The sequence below is a fragment of the Peromyscus leucopus genome, chromosome 12 (genome assembly GCF_004664715.2).
Source record: "Peromyscus leucopus breed LL Stock chromosome 12, UCI_PerLeu_2.1, whole genome shotgun sequence".
In the NCBI taxonomy this organism is placed as follows: domain Eukaryota; kingdom Metazoa; phylum Chordata; class Mammalia; order Rodentia; family Cricetidae; genus Peromyscus; species Peromyscus leucopus.
In genome coordinates, this window is record NC_051073.1 from 76,800,000 (window position 1) to 76,816,410 (window position 16,411).

Here is a 16,411-nt window from a genome sequence, read left to right on the forward strand (position 1 = left end):
GTGAGAGCCCGTTATCGGTGGAGTAGCAGAAACCAGAGACCTCGAGCCAGACCAAAGACTCATGGCAATAACACTCAAAAGTAAAGTGTGTGTCTCAACCGGCCACTACAGCTTCCATGATAAGATTATTCTTCTTCTTCTTCTTCTTCTTCTTCTTCTTCTTCTTCTTCTTCTTCTTCTTCTTCTTCTTCTTCTTCTTCTTCATCTTCTTCTCCTCCTCCTCCTCCTTCTTCTTCTCCTGCTCCTCTTCTTTTTGGTTTTGCTTTGTTTTGTCTCTTTGTGTTTTTTTTTTTTTTTTTTTGTTTCTGCTTTTGTTTTGTTTTGTTTTGGAGGGAGATATTGCAAGGGTGGATTCAAGGGGACAGGGAGATAAGTGGGATCGGAATGCAAGATGTGAAATCCACAAAGAATCAATAAAAGTTAAAAAAAGGAAGGAAGGAAGGAGGGAAGAAAGGAAGGAAGAAAAACAGGCTAAGACAGAGTTAGAACTAAGTAGAGACACTTCCTCAAAATAGAAAGGGAGGGAGGAAGGAAGATAAGACAGGATAGTAATGATGAGTTCCAGGCCAGCCTGGAGACACGGCAAAATTCTATCCCAGATATTCCACACGGCAGGATAGAGGTTGTTGTTGCTTTTTGTTCCTTCAGTTTAACTCACTGTCAACTCTCTCGCACCTAAGCTGGTGCACGGTCACAGATGTTCAGTAGACATTAGTTGTAGGGCTGGAGAGGCGGCTCAGCCATTGGAGCTCTTCCTACTCTTGCAAAGGACCTGACCTTAGTTTCCAGCACCCAGGCTGGGAGGTCACAGCTGCCTGTAACTCCATCCCCAGGGCATCAGTGGTAATGTAAGTGAGAATGTGTCAGGGACAAGGACAGAATCTCTAGTTAGTAGAAAAATACAGACACCCCCCCCCATAAGACAGGGAACTAGATCATCTTACAGTCAGGTTGCCTAGCAACAGGACATTGAGTCAGAGCCCTTGACCCTCGCACCCTGTAAACATCCTATACAAACATCCTGTTAGCTTGCCCCACCTTATGCAGATGACAGCTTCTTGCTCCCTGCAGGAACTATATAAACCCTTCTGAAGAAAAATAAAGTTACACATTGATCAGAATCTAGACTTGGTGTATTTCCTCTGTATCTCCTGTCCCTACATTCCCTCCTTAGGGAGGTCGAGTACCCGTTGTAGCCCTGCAGGCGGGGCAAGAATGGCCCCCATAAACTCCTATTTTTGAATACCTGGTCCCCAGTTGGTGGAACTGTTTAGGAAGGATCAGGAAGTGTGGCCTTGTTGGAAGAGGTGTGTCCCTGGGGACAGACTTTACAGTTTCAATGATGTGAGCTCTCAGCTGTTCCTGTTACCCATCTTCACTCCAGCAATGTGGACTCTAACCCTCTGGAATTGTAACCCAATTAAACACTTTCTTTTATAAGTCGCCTTGGTCATGGTGTTTTATCACAGCAAAGGGCAAGTCACTAATTCAGGATCTGGCATTTTCTTCTGGCCCCCATGAGCACCTGCACACATATGTACATATACACTTGGAGACACATACATATACATGTACATAAATAAGATGTTTTAAAATAAAGATAAATGAATATATGAGTTGTGTGGGTAAGCCTCCCACACAATGAGAATCTGGTGGTGGGGCAGCTCTTGCTGACAACATAGAGTGAGGGTCTGTCTGCATCTCTGCTGCTCCCAGTATGCAGACCCCAACTCCCAGGAGCTGGTCAGCAGTGCAGAATCCCAGGTCTTTTTAGCAACCTTACAGACGGCAGAGATGCACAGCGAAGTCTGTGAAGCATCATAATGCAGACAGGGTGGGCTGCACCTTACTGTTCTCAGGTAAGTACTGTCCTCTGCACTGGACTCAGCTACTGTGTCTCCCTAGAGTGGACCCAGATGCCCAGGATAGAGACGTGGGAAGGAACTGTGCCCTGAGTATCATTTTTGCACATTTTGCGTGTAATTCCTAGGTCTTTAGAAGTGATAACTGACACCTTTGAGATGTAGTAAATCCTTCCCGCTCTTCTCCCCAACTTCCTTTCTCTGCAGCTTCCTGGCCCTTGTCCCAACTCACCCTTCTGTTTAAGAAGTGTAATGTCTCTTCTATGGCCAGAGTAGAAGGCAGAAAAGATGAGAGAAGGCTTGTTTGTTTGTTTGTTTGTTTGAGACAGGGCCTCACTATGTAACTTGCTAGGTAGACCAGGCTGGCCTTGAACTCACAAAGGTTCTCTTTACCTTTGCCTATAGGGTGCTAGGACTGACTAAAGATGTGTGCTGCCATGCCTGGCAGAAGATTTCAATTTTAAAAAGTAAGTTAAGTTCTTGACTTCTTTGTTTGTTTGTTTTGTTTTTTGAGGCAGGGTTTCTCTGTAGCTCTGGAGCCTGTCCTGGAACTCACTCTGTTGACCAGGCTGGTTTCTAACTCACAGAGATCCACTTGTCTCTGCTCCCAAGTGCTGGTATTAAAGGCTTGAGCCACCACCGCCCAGTAGTTCTTGACTTCTTATATTCTCATGGGACAGAGTGCCGTGGATTCCCTCATCTTTCAAGGCTGGAACTTCTTGGGGACCCAGGTCCCCATGTTCAAAGGTCGGCGCCACCAGCAACAGCCAGCTGCAAATGCCATTTCCAGAGAATTCTCGCTGTGTGTGTGGAAAATCACAGCCACAGCCACCTGCTCCTGATTCATGCACTTTTCCTCAGCCATGCTAGACTCACGAGGCCTACCAGCTGCTGGGCTGGAAGAGCATGTTCTTGGCAGGGTTTCTCCCCAGTCCCCACACAGGAGCCCTGCTTCCCCCGCCTTGAGGGCTCCATGCCAGGATTATCAGACAGCTCCCCTTGCCTTGGCACCTGCTGCCTTCATGTGTGTTCTGCTTGTCCCTCTGCACATGTGAGTGAGGAAGTCTCTGTCACCAAGCAGAGCAGGGACCCCAACAAGGCCTTCAAAGGAGGAAGAGAAACCCGAGTCTCACAGTGAGTGAGGCTGTGGCTTGGCCAGTGAGCCTGGCTGGCCAAGGCGAGTAGACAGAAGAAAGTGAACGTCCCACCGCAGCCCGCTCCGGCCCCTCCCCTCGAAGAACAGCAGAGGCCCACTGTCCCTTGGACCACTTCAGCTGTCCACAGGACAGGGCAACCGGCAATACTCGTGAGCTGAGGAGCTGAAACGCCACTGGTGGACTCCAATCCATTTACTAAAAATTGAAAACTAAAGCCAATTCGGCCGACTCTGAGACTACTGAGGACTACTCCAGCTTTTGGGTTTCGTGCCTTACCAGGTGTTACAAGGCAAAGAAGGGTGTATTTCTCAAAATGAGACTTGACGGCTACATCACAAGTGAGGACGAAGAAGGACAAGGACCGGGGAGTGAGGTCAGATAACTAAATGTTTTAACTAAACTGAAACTTTAAATGAACATTGATTTTCAAACAAGTTTAAACTTTAGTATTAGTAGTATACTATATGCCTGTGCTTGTGTGTATGTGTGTGTGTGTGTATGGGTATGTGTGTGTGTGTGTGTGTGTGTGTGTGTGTATGGGTGTGTGTGTGTGTGTGTGTGTGTGTGTGTATGGGTGTGTGGGTGTGTTACAATGAGAAGTCAGAGGACAACTCTGTGGAGTCAGTTCCCTTCCACTGTGTGGGTCCTGGTGATGAAAGTCAGACTTATGTAACAAGTGACTTTACCCATGAGCCATCTTGTTGGCCCCAAAACCCATTGCTTTTTTTTTTTTTTCCTGAATAACTGTTATTGTGGTTTAGAGTACTAGGTGAATTTTTTTCTTTCTTTCTTTCTTTTTTAAGATTTATTACGGGGCGGTGGTGGCGCACGCCTTTAATCCCAGCACTCAGGAGGCAGAGGCAGGTGGATCTCTGTGAGTTCAAGGCCAGCCTGTTCTACCAAGTGAGTTCCAGGAAAGGCACAAAGCTACACAAAGAAACCTTGTCTCGAAAAAAACCAAAAAAAAAAAAAAAAAATTTATTTATTTATTATGTATACAGTATTCTGCCTACATGCCAGAAGAGGGCACCAGATTGAATTATAGATGGTTGTGCCATCATGTGGGTGCTGGAAATTGAACTCTGGACGAGCAGCCAGTGAGTGCTCTTAACCTCTGAGCCATCTCTCCAGCCTGTGAATTTTTTTCTTACATATTTGTGTTTATAATTATTTTATATATTTTTTAATTGTTATAATTATTCACAATGATTTTTTTAAGGGGAGAGTGTAAACTCACAAATTGTACAGTGAAGTTTCTCATCCAGGTGTCAGCACATCCAGAATGGAATGGATGAGCTCCGCCCTGGGAGAAGCACCTTCGTGATCATGGTGATAAGGAGTTATTTTTATGATGAACAAAAACAACCCTGGTGCCTGCTTTGTAGGTGAAAACATCAGAGGCAAGCATTTGTGTGGGGCACTCCATTCTCAGAGCACTCTGATCAGGCTGTAGTTCCTAAGACCCTCCCCCTTTACCGCATGTGACTCTGTTCCCAGCAGCCCCTACAGTCTGTGTACTCCACGTACATCCCTTTATACGTGGTCTCTGGTGACCTAAAAGCTGTCAGGCTGAATGTGTCTTCAAGCACTCAGAGAACTACATTCACTCCGCAGTTATGAGATTTCCCCTTCCTGTCTCTGTCCTTACGTCACAAGTGTTGCTTCTGTGTTCTTGTTCTTTATTCTGACAAGGTCACATTAGCCCAGACTGCCCTGAACCCACCTCATACCAAGAACAGCCTCAAGTGCCTGCTCCACCTGCTTCCACCCCCAAATGCTGGGGTTACAGACTTGTACCCCATGACTGGCTGCCTTCATTCTTTCCACTTCCCATTGTTTTTATAAGACTAAGGAACGAGACACCATTGAATAGTTACTCTGAAACATTATTAAAACAAACCAACCCACCCGTCTTTGGAGTGCAGACTTTGCTGGTGGCTCTGTGTCTGTCTTCAAAGTAAGAGGTTGACCTGGACTCCCCACTCCTTGGACTCCCATATGCCGCCCACGTTGATTGACACTTTCAGACATCCCATAATTACGATTTGAGAATGACCCTTCTAAGTCACTGCCACAAATGATTCACAGGCATTGCTCCCGTGACTTGGCCACAGCCCCACCATAACAAAGCCGCAGAATTGGTGGCTGTTTGTGGCCCAAATCTGGATTCTGCATATTAAAAGCACATTAAGAATGTCACTAGAAGTTCAAAGGGACCATGGCAGAGTAAAACTACACGTGAGTCTCCTCTTTGAAAACAAGTGGTATCCAAACCACCTCATCTGTCCTAACAGCCCGTGTGCCCCAGGAGTGTGGCAGTCTTGCCTGCCTCCGAGTTTTGAGGCCACGTGTTGTACGAGTGAGTGTTTAGAGATGTTAAGACGCTGCCCAAAAAATCACTTCTTTTGTTTCATGTTTCTTGTTCTTTTGTTTTTTGTTTTGTTTTGTTGTTGTTTTTAGTTTGGTTTCCTCAGAAAAAGAAAGGCCCCTGACATCATGCTGCTTAAAGGGGAGTCCCTGGGGTGCCTCTTGAGGTCTCTGGATGCCAGGACTTTGAAGAGCCCCACACACAGGGCTGGACTTCTTAGGTCACTGCCCTACTTCCCTAGGGCTTGAGAGAAGAACCTAGAACTGTTGGGCTTTGGCTGAAATGCAGTCTAGGACCGGAAAGTTACTCCAGCGGCTTCTGCATGGAGAGAACAGCCCTGCCTGCATCCATTCTGTTCACACATTTGCTCGGCTGGCATCCTGAAGCCCTTCTGGATCTCTAAAGCTAACGATGGTGGGATGAGCCCTGTCTGCTGCAGCCTCCAAGCTGCCCTACAGGTCATTCTCACCTAACTCCCAGCTCCCTCGCTGGTAAGGACAGTATGGTGGGCACAACCGCATCTCCCATCATGCCACACCTTGTGCTCAGCCTATGTTGAACCCCATTCTGGGTCCTTCTGCCTTCTCATCTCTGTCTGGCCCTCACGATCCTCCTACTGCAAGAGCCAAGGCTCTGGCCAGGCATCCCATCATTATCCACCCTTCATCCCCAACCTAGCCCCTCCAGACATCCTGCCAATGCAGCAGAAGCCCACCCTTCTCTTGCATGTTCTCCTGTCTCATTCCAGCCAACCTCCAGAAGTCCCACTGCAACTGGGGCGCTCTTTCTAACAAATGCTCCCCAGGTACCAGGCTGCACAATGGATGTGCTATGGTTTGCATCCTATGAGGGAGATGCCTGGCTTACACAAAGGACGCAGGATGCATCGAAGCGAATTATCTCAGTGAAATAACCGCAGAACTAGACCTTGATGCTTTGAAGGGCCAAGACGGTGATTATTAGCTACACTTTCGGTGGACCTGACACTAGCAGTTCTGACCTCTCCCTCCCTCCACCCTACCAGATGTATCCTGAATTATTTATACATGTATGTGTATGATTTCTAGCATTTTGCCCTTGTTTCTCTAGGGGCCTGAAGGAGCATCCGGTGCCTGGTGGCAGGGATATGGGGAAACAGGAAAAGGTAAAGGAAGGAGTCTCGTGTTGTTCTGCTCACACAGTGGTTTATCTCAAGATGTGCTCAGTTTTAACTAGATCAGGGCTGATTCCAGTTCGCTCTGATCTGGGCTTGCCCCTGAACCAGTCAGCCAACAACTGTTTTCGGGAAGGAAATTGTGTACCTCACTTTAGACAAAGGATAGAGGCTGGGGGCAGGGAGGGGGCACTTTTGTTTCTTCCTGGAGCAGCTTCAGACATGGCATCAGCAAAAATGCCAGCCACGGGGAACTCAGCTTGAGGTTACCTTGACTTTGGGTACTCCACCCCCTTCGATGGGCAGTCCCAACCCTCTTTATGGAACCTAGACATGCTACACATCTGCTAGCCATCCTGTTCCCTAAGCCCCTTCCAGCTCCCAGGGGCAGAAAGAATCTGGGCCCGGGACTCCCCTCTCACCTCCTACTTTCAGATCTTTCTTCGCTGGGGCCCACTCAGGGCCCTAGCCACAAAGAGCCTACCTCAAACCCAAAGACTGAAAAAAAAATGTTTTAATAAATACAAAAATCTCTAATAATGACTCTGCTCAGCTCAGGGGGCAGCAGGAATGGTGTGAGGGAACCCTTGGTGCTGAGTGAGGATAAATTAAAAATCCCAATAAGCCAGTGGCATTATGTACAGAAGAAGAGTTAGGCTTCTGGAGCAGAGGCCAAGAGTAACAGGGCAGGAGCTAGCGTGGCTACGGCCTTGGTCCGGCCCAGCAGTCTTTGCCCTTGGAGACTTGTGGTTCCCAGAGGTAGTAGGGAGGAGAAGAAGCAGAGCAGAGGTGCTCAAGGCACTGGGCTTCCCACAGGAGAGTCAAGGTCCTCAGCACCCCCTTCTCCCAGCTCAGGCCCATCCTCTTGGTCATGTGGCCTTCCAGATGCTCCCTAGGAGCTCTCAGCTTCCTTCTCCAGCTCTGGAAGGGTTCTAGTCTCAGAGGCTGCTGAAGACAGAAGGGGGTGAATGGTGAAGGAGACGGGGAGCAGGGTGTCCTGGAGGAAGGCATAGGGGACCAGGCACAAGATTTCTGATCCAGTCCCGGAAAGGCCCAAATTGTCCAAACAAGTCAGCACATACCACCTGCATAACTGTCGTCCAGTTGCTTGCCCCAAGCTTCAGAAACCCCATTTGTAAAGAAACGGCAATAAGTGACTAGCCTGGAGGGGCGGGCTGGGACGGCGGCACTTGTAAAGCAGACCATAGTTCCCACCTCCACAGGGGCACCCATCCCTCCCGGGTACCTATGGGCAGCCCACAGCAGCTGCCCCAGCCTCCTCACTTACACCTTTGGGCTGTGCAGTGGGAACAGCATCGACTCTCCTTCCCTGAGCCGCAGGACAGTGGCAAGGAGCAATCATCTCGCTCACAATGAGGTACCCCGGCCTGGTGCAGGATGGAGAGACATTGAGGTTCCTCACAGCACATTATAGTCTTCAGCCTCTTCAGGAAAAGCCATCTCTAGGAATCTCCCTGAGAAGGCTTCCCTGCTCCAGGTCAAGCACATACTGCCCACCTCATGCAAGTCCCCCAAACTTACCCCACATCTGCAGGTAATACAGCTCATCTCCCCAAAGGGGGGCACTGATGGATGCCAGCTCTGGTTCTCTGGGAACCACTGCCCAGCAAAGCGACACCCCCGAGGCCCATCAGCCTGCATGGGGTCTCCCAGCTTGGCCTGGGTCCCTGACCCTACTGTTGGGAAAGAAAAGACAAAGTCAGTCCAGAAGAGTCAACTAACTTCACCTCTCTTTGAATCCCTACCAATGAATAGTGTCTGGTACTTGATAGGTGATAATTTTGGATGGATGGGAGATTAATGAGTGAATGGATGGATGAATTACAGATGGAGTGGATAGATATTGGATGGATGGGTGGATGGATGGATGAAAGATGGATGAGTGAATGGATGGATGAATTACAGATGGAGTAGATAGATGATAATGGATGGATGGATGGTGGGTAGCTGGGTAGATGGATGGCTGGGTAGGTAGGTGGATGGATGGATGGATGGATGGATGGATGGATGGATGGATGGATGGATGGACAGATGGACAGATGAATAGACAGATAGATGGTAGGTGACTAGGTAGATGGGTGACTGGTTAGGTGGATGGATGGATGGATGGATGGATGGATGGATGGATGGACAGATGGACAAATGGGTAGGTAGATGGATGCATGGATGGCTGGGTTGATGGGACTGGACCCCATCACCTCACTCTGCATACATGCACATCCTCTCTGCTGTTCTTAGCTCCAGAGTAGGCATAAGCAGCGCTTGGTAAGTGAGAAGCTCCTTTCCCGTCCCCATCACACACCCCAAACACAGGTCAGGGTCTACCCCAACCCCAAGGTGAGGCCTCAGTGAGCAAGCCTCTCACCTGGACACTGTTTGCAGCAGTCAGTGGGGTTGGCACGGACAGGCTGGGCACAGGCCAAGCGAGGACACTGCACCTTCTCACAGTGCACCTCTCCGGTGGCCCCCTGCAGGTATCCATTGAGAAAGGGTGTCAGGGAGAGGCAGTCATAACCCTCCTCTCTCCTTTCCCACCTCAGGTGAAATACATGTGCGGCCTTTTACTCAGAGGCCTGAGTTTGCCTTAGATCCGAATTCAAATCCTCAGTGTATCTCCTAAGGTAGTGTGCCTCATTTGTCCACAGGAGAGGAAAGTGGGGCTTATGGAAATTCAGAAAGCACCAAAGGTCACATGAAGTCAGTCAGCTGGCACATCCAAAATGTGTACCTGTCCGTTTTTCACCCTCTCCTACAGGAAATCTGCTCTCAAACCCCACGGGACCGTTTGTCACAATACCATCCTGAGGCCTCCTCGCCAAAGACAGGTTTTGCTCTCTAGGCAGCCCCCTCCCTGTGTCTGCAGACCCGACTGGGTTGCGACACCAGAGAAGATCATGTAGCCATACCTTGCAGGTACAGATAGCACACTTGATTAAGCCAAAGGGGGGCACAACCGGGTGCCACCGGGTACCCGCTGCCCTCCAGCTCCGGTCACCATCAAAATAGCAGCCTGGTGGGGAAGAGTACCCAGCTGCCATTAGTCCTGGTCTTGCCAGCTGGGCCCACAACCAAGCCTCAGGCCAGTCCCACACCAGGCTACGCCAAGAGCCAGTAAACACTAATGAGGACTATCGGGTTCGCTTAGAACCTGTGCGCCTCAGCTTCCCCCAGGCACACACTCTGTTGGCCCCTTGCCCCAACCCGACGGCTTCTCTGGATCTTCTCACCCCTGAACCCACCCCTCCCATCTCACCCTCTCCTGGTTCCAGGTTCGGTAGCCCGGGGAGATCTCTGCTGCGTTGCTTTTCTGTGGAGACAAAGAAGGGGTGAGGCAGAGTGGTCCCTGCTTCCCGCCCAAGAGCACTCCTCTCCCGTGGATGCCCCTCCACTACCTGTCCTCCCCTGCAGAACATTCACCTGGACACACGGGACAGCACTGGTCCAGCGCCTGCACTGGGTGGGGGCAGCTTGGTGGTGGGCATACTATAGGGTCACAGATCACTGTTCGTCTCTGTAGAGAGGGGCCAAGGCTTGGAAGGTGTGCTGGGTCCCCTTGCTCCAGACCCTGTGGCCAACTGTGCCCTACCCGGACATCCTACCTGGCAGGTGCAGAGTGAGCAGAGTGGGTCATAGTTGGGTGACCAGCGAGCCCCATGGGGGCGCTGCTGCCCCTCGAAGAAGCATGTGTTAGGGTCTCGGGGCCTCCCGGAGCCGCCATGTTTGGCTGGCACTGGGGTTTCAGGCCCAGGCCCAGCAGGCAACATCGGCAATGTTGCTGCCTCTCCATTTGGAGCCACTGACATCCGCACTCCTTCTGAGGCCAGGCGCAGACCCCCCACCTCACACTGACTGGCAATGTGCACCTGTGAAGAGAGGGAAACTGAGGCTGGACTGGGGCTCCCCCTCACATCTCTAACAGCCGCTGCTGGCGGTCGACGGGAGTGCCCAGGCAGAGACTATTCACCTCAGTGCTCACCCCAGCCGCAAAGCGAGGGCGGTAGGCTGCCAACCTCCTTATGCACCCGTGTGGCTTCATGCTTATCACTAGCCAGAATTTAATACCCCCACCTTAGGGGTCGGAGAGCAGAAGCAACGGCACCAGCCCCGCCTACCTGCCCACGGAGTTCCCCTCTGGGGCTGCTCTTGGTGGTGATCAACAGGGAGGCGGTGCCCTGTGCCAGGTGCCGCAGCAATGTGGGCTCCAGGTCTTTGACCACACCTTGGGCCTGCAGACAGACCAAGTGAAGGACAGAAACACAGCACTTTAGGGTTCCCTAACAGTTTATTCTATGCGTATGAGTGCTTTCGGGCCTGCTGCCCACAGAGGCCAGAAGAGGGTGTTGGATTCCCTGGAGCTGGAGTGACAGAGGGTTGTGAGCTACCATATGAGCACTGGGAACTGAAACTGGGTCCTCCAGGAGATCAGCCACACCGCTGAGCCACCTCTCCAGCCCCACAAAGCACTCTAGGACCAAGCCTACTGTCACCAGTTTACAGGCGAAGAAACAGACCCAAGAGATTTAAGGTCTCTAAGATGGAGGCCAGGTCTCTCTGACCCCAAGTCTACAGCAGCCCACACCACTTCAGAGGCATGGTCCATCCCGCCTACTTCTTTAGAGACTTGGGACCTCTATCCTGGGGATCATTTGGGACAAAGGACACAGAAAAGAAAATGCATACATAATAAAGCTGAGTCTGATTTATACCTAGGCCTGATTGACACTTAAGGCCACGCCCACTCTATACCAGGCTGCCTGCTCTCTCCACCCCAACCACAGACCCACACCGCCCTTCACGCTAAAGAGCAGAAAATGCCCAAGTTTCTCCTTATCTCTATTCCCTTACCTCTGAGCCATAGAATCCCTTCAGCAGCCGCTGGGGTCCTGGCATCCCAGGAGGCCCGAGGAGGTGGGCAGTGACGGTGCCTTGCTCTGAGCCACCAAGTCCAGCCAGCAGCACCTCATAGTGTAAGTGGCAGTGCGTATCCAGGGAGAGCCAGGCGTGACCTGCTGCCTGACTCCGCACAGGGGGCAGCACCAGCGCCCCTGCCAGGGGCACAGGCAATCCTGAATCCAAACAGGTGAGAGATGAGAGCTGAGGAGAGTCAGCACACCCCATCTCTCCGGGGATTGGAAGAAGGCACTGTCCATCAGCCCGGGGCCTGGGGACCAGCACAGAATCCCCGTACGATGCTAACGGGGAGGATTGGCCAGCGGCAGCACCCTATGCATCCCCACCTCTCTCAATGCCAGCCAGAGCTCGGGCAGAGGAGGGCAGGTGAGGCTCTGGCTCCCTGGTGCCTTCCCTTAGATGCTCGGATGACAGGTCAGGGGATACAGGCGGGCAGGCGGACTGAGGCACTCACTGTCGTATCGGGCACTGTGCCCACTGTAGGGCAGGGCAGTCACATGCCCCCGGAGCTCTCCATCTGGGAAGTCCTTGGTGCCAATATTCAGGAACAGCTCATTCTGCAGCAGCATATGAGCCCCTCGGGCACCCAGGCCAGAGCAGATACCCACAGCCTAGGGGTCAGAGAAGGATGAGCCCTCTCAGCTTTCAGGTCCCAAGGCCTTTCCAAGTTCATGCCTCCACTACACACATATGTCCTTCCTCGTGCCAATAATGCTGGGCAAGAACTCTGCAGGGCAAGTGTCAAGACCCTCTTCTGCCACTTCCTAGCCACATCACAACCCTTGAAGAGTTACTCATCTGTCGAAGGGTACTGTGAAGGTCACAAAATACATAAATAAAGCAACCAGGGCAATGCCTGACACTAAACACTCCAAGGGAGCAAAGCATCTATCTCACTGTTCTCCCTGGCCGCAGTCTCCTGTTTAACTGTGAGCTTGCTGAGGAGGAGGGCAGGGTCCCAGCCTAAGGTTTTCTAAAATGTGTCACATGAATCAAAGGCTCCTTGAGAGAGCCCATGGGTGTGTAAACGATACTGCATACCCCTACTCAACCAACCTGGCTTCCCGCAGCCCATGTATTGGCAGCCCTGGCACAACTCTGCCTGGGGCCCTCACCATGTGTCCTCCCAGCTGGAGTCCAGCTACGTGGCACAGGACAGTGCGCTGGTTCTTCCGCTGAGGCTTGGTCTCCAGTGTCATGGCCACCACCTCGCTACCTGTACCTACCACTTGCACCTGGTGGGCAGGGTTGGGGGAGGGCAATTGGATTGCCAGCCAAGACCTAGGGCCTTTCCCGCTGCGGGTCAAGGCTCTCCCCTGCTGTCCTCCCTACCTCCTACGGCTTCTGACTCTTACCTGATAGATCAGGGAGCCATTTCCTAGCAGGATCAAGCTGGCCGAGCCAGCAGCCCCCGTCTGGACTGGGATCAGGGCATCAGCCCCACAGAGGACGCTTTGAAGGACTGCAGGGGGCAAGACAGGGGGCAGCAGGCTTGCCCACACCCAGAACCCCCCGGGGACTCTCTCCCACATCTACCCACAGCGCCGAGTCCCACCCTGCCTCACCATCGCAGCTCTGCCTGGCAGCAATGTATCCACTGATGCGCAGCTCTGGCCCACCTGCCCTCTCCAGGGCCATCTGCAGCTCCCCCTGCGCCAGCCAGTCCATCTCCTGGTCTGTAAGGCTGGGCAGCACCTCAGCAAACCCTGGCTCCTGGGAACAGAGTGCAATGGGGTGGGCCACAGCAAGAGGCCAGAGCGAGCAGCAGCAGGATGCAGGCCTTCCCTTACCTGGGCCGAGGTGTTGGCTTGGAGCTCTCGAAGTGGCTGTCCCTGGTGGAGAATCTGAAGCTTCAGGGGAACCTGAGCTAGTCCTGCAAGGGCTGCACATGTGAGCATTTCTGAAAGATGAGCACCCTCCCTATACTCCCATGGACGTCTTCTCCGCGGCTTACCTCCATTCCTGGGTCCCAGCAGACCCCGGAAGAGCAGCAAAAAATGTAAGGAGTCTTCTGTGTCGCTGAGGGTGAGCAGGGCTATGCCCCCCACACCCCGATGCTGTGGGCCTTCCAGAGTCAGGATGGCACTGAAGGTCTCTGGGGAATGGAGGACCACAACAGGCATCAGAAAACCCTCTCTTGAGTTCCACCCACCCCTTGGGATAGAGAAGGTTCAGCCCTGTATCTGAGAACTGCTTACTCCCCTACCTGCAGCCAGAGCACCTTGCCAAATGAGAGGCCCCCAGACTTCTCCTGAAGGGTGAGTAGGTGTCACAAGGGCTACATGCAACTGTTCTGCCCTTAGGAGCCTCAGAGACAGCCGAGGCACTGCCCGCCACACCCCACAAACCTAGAGCAAAGAGACAAGAAAGTCTACTGTCAGTATACAGGACAAGCCAGCTGAGAGGCCCAGTCCTGACGAGGGAGGAGACCCCAGACCCTCCTAAGAAGGACCCAGGATCCTTGAGTTTAAGTCCTGGCTTACCACTTACTAGCCAAATGACCTTGAACAAATCACATTCTGCTATTCTGAGCCTCAGTTCCCTCCTCTGTAAAATGGGCATCATAATGTCAGGGTCTTTCTCCCACTGGGCTGTTATGAGAACCAAAGGAGGCGATGCAAAGCCTGCCCTCAGCAAGTGCCCATTTTGGATAAGCACTCATAAAGGGCATCATCTCACCAGGCCATCCTGGGTTGGGGAAGCAGGATGTTCAAACAGGATGCTGCCTGTGGGATCTGTGAACCGAACCCTGCTGGGGCGGTCCAGCCTGTGAAGAAAGGTCCAGTGCGATTGGATCCGGAATCTCCAGGCTCCCCTTTCCCGCCCCCATTAACTACCCCTAGCCCTGGCTCTTTGCCCTGTCTCACCGCTGGAAGGAGATAGAGAAGCGAAGACTTGAGCGCTGCAGAGAGACTCGAGCGCGAGCTACCGCCTGCGACCGGGGTCCTGTCAGCAGCGCCACGAAGTCTAGGAGAAGAGAAGATGGCCTGTCAACCCTTGCCACCAGCCCCAAAGTTCGTCAGGCGCACCCCCACCCCCACCTACCCGTGTGGCCATCAGCACGTGTCCGCTCCCCAGCGCCAGGTTCCCCTCGATCACTGTAACTGCGGTGCTCTGGGTCCCTTGGATACTCGAAGACTAGGCCAGCCGGCTGTCGATCTAGATTGCTGCGCTCTGTGTCGGGGGTGGGGTTGGGGGTGGGGGTTTAAGGAATAAGACCTCTAGCTCCAGCAGGGTACCAGGAGGGCCAGTCATCCTCAGCGATTCAAGCTGCACAGAACCTAGTGTGGAGCCTCCCACCCACCCACCCACCCTCAACACGGGGCACATCGGGCCTCACCCTGCGGGCAGGTCTGGCAGCAGTGTCCTGGCAGCTGGCGCGGCTGCCTGCAGGCCAGGGTGGGGCACTGGGGTTTGATGTTCTTACAGCTGACCCTGCCAGGGCCCCTCCCACGGCGAGCCCACTGAGGCTGATGGCAGAGAACACAGGGAAATTAAGTGAGTGTAACGTGCAACCATCAGCCGCCAGGATAAGATCCTCTGCTGGAATCAGTCAACTCTGCTATTTACAAGTTACATGGCCCTGGACAAGTTTCTTAACTTCTCAGAGCCTTGGCGTCCCTGTCTGCAAAGTAAGGCTAATAATGCCATTTATCTAGCACGGTTGCAATGGGAGGGGGGAAGTTGGCTAAAAGCCAGTCACATAGTGGGCGATCAATAACTGTCAACACCGCAGACTTGAAAGGAGTTTCCCCGGATTTGAGGACCAGCCTTCCCCTGAGCATCTCCGAGTCTACCACGGCTTAGGACGCCAGCGTTCCGCTACCCTCTAGGGTAGGGCGGGCAGCTGCGGTATCCACTCACCGCTTCACAGGCGCACAGCACGCAGCGCATCACCCCAAAAGGCTCCCCCAGGTCCGGGTGCCACGTCTCGTCCAAGGCATAGACCTTCCCGCCGAAGGAGCAGCCTGTGGGGACGGGCTTGGCTGGCGGCCGCTGTCCGGTTGCTCGTGCCGTAATGCCTGCTCCGGGCTCTGCCCGCCAGGCCCTGGGTCCCTTGGCACCGTGCGCCCTGCCGCCTCTGCTTACCCCTCCCGCCCTCCCGCTGCGCCGAGCCACCTGCGCCCGGGGCCCTCTCCCGGTGCGTGCAGACTTGCCCCGAGCTAGACTCCCCGCCCGCGCCTCCCGCTGGCGCCCACCTACCTGCCGCTCCGCGAACAGGCAGCGGCTCCTTCTCGGGACGGATGGGCAGCGCGGGGGGCTCGGGACCAGTGCCACCCGCCGGCCGTGAGCCGAGGAGCAGCAGCCCGAGGAGCAGCCGCGGGGCCGGCGGGGCCGGGAGGCTCGGCATGACGCGGAGCGGACAGCTGGGGAGGCGGGCGGGAGGAGGGAGCAGGAGAGGGAGTAGGGCCGGACCGGAGGCGGGCCGGCGGGAGGGGGCCGGGGCCAGGAGGGGGGCAGTGGCGAGGGGCTCGGCTCTCAGTCGCCGAGTCCGCTCCCGGCCGGGCGGGGCGGGAGGACGCGGGCGGCTGGGCGCTGACCCGGGCCGTAAGCCGCTCTAGTGCCCCAGGCGCCGGCTCCGGCCCGTTTTATGCCCGCGCCAGGAGTCCCGGCCCGGGGCCTCCTCTTCAGCAAACGGGGCGCGGCGGCGGCTCCGCAAGGAGCCCGGCTGAGCCCGGGGGGTCCGGCCCAGCAGCGGCGGCCGGATCGCGAGTGGGGGAGGGGGACAGGCTGGGACCCGGCAGGGGAGGAGGGAGGGACTGGAGGAGGGGGGAGCGGAGTGGGCAGGGGGAAGGGAGGAACCAGGGGGCGCAAAGAGGGGGAGGAGAGGCGGGCTTTGACACCCCCCACACACACTCCTTGCGGCCACCCCTGTGGTGTCCATCCCAAAACCGGAGCCTCGGGCTAGTGAAAGGGCAGAGGCTGGGCCTCTGGCCTG

At 53.9% G+C, this 16,411-nt stretch overlaps 1 protein-coding gene across 5 annotated transcripts; it reads right to left on the reverse strand.

Annotated features, from left to right (window-relative positions):
• Positions 1 to 6,551: 6,551 nt before the first annotated feature.
• On the reverse strand, positions 6,552 to 16,232 carry Chrd (chordin). 5 transcript variants are annotated; one of them, XM_037209875.1, is made up of 23 exons: positions 15,676 to 16,230; positions 15,337 to 15,506; positions 14,813 to 14,942; positions 14,518 to 14,646; positions 14,340 to 14,439; positions 14,152 to 14,239; positions 13,679 to 13,820; positions 13,427 to 13,567; positions 13,263 to 13,345; positions 13,038 to 13,185; positions 12,828 to 12,934; positions 12,588 to 12,707; positions 11,927 to 12,083; positions 11,407 to 11,627; positions 10,674 to 10,787; positions 10,161 to 10,424; positions 9,979 to 10,072; positions 9,815 to 9,868; positions 9,468 to 9,571; positions 8,927 to 9,029; positions 8,083 to 8,237; positions 7,829 to 7,928; positions 6,552 to 7,485 (listed from the first exon to the last, which is right to left on the reverse strand). In XM_037209875.1, exons 1-23 carry the CDS (start codon positions 15,821 to 15,823, stop codon positions 7,433 to 7,435), a joined length of 2,925 nt encoding a protein of 974 aa, XP_037065770.1. In that variant the 5' UTR covers positions 15,824 to 16,230; the 3' UTR covers positions 6,552 to 7,432. The 5 variants fall into 5 exon arrangements, with proteins under 5 accessions (XP_037065770.1, XP_028713395.1, XP_028713393.1 ...); XM_028857562.2 differs by having other exon boundaries at positions 15,337 to 15,440; positions 15,676 to 16,229; XM_028857560.2 differs by having other exon boundaries at positions 6,552 to 7,488; positions 15,337 to 15,440; positions 15,676 to 16,229.
• Between the last annotated feature and the right edge of the window lie 179 nt (positions 16,233 to 16,411).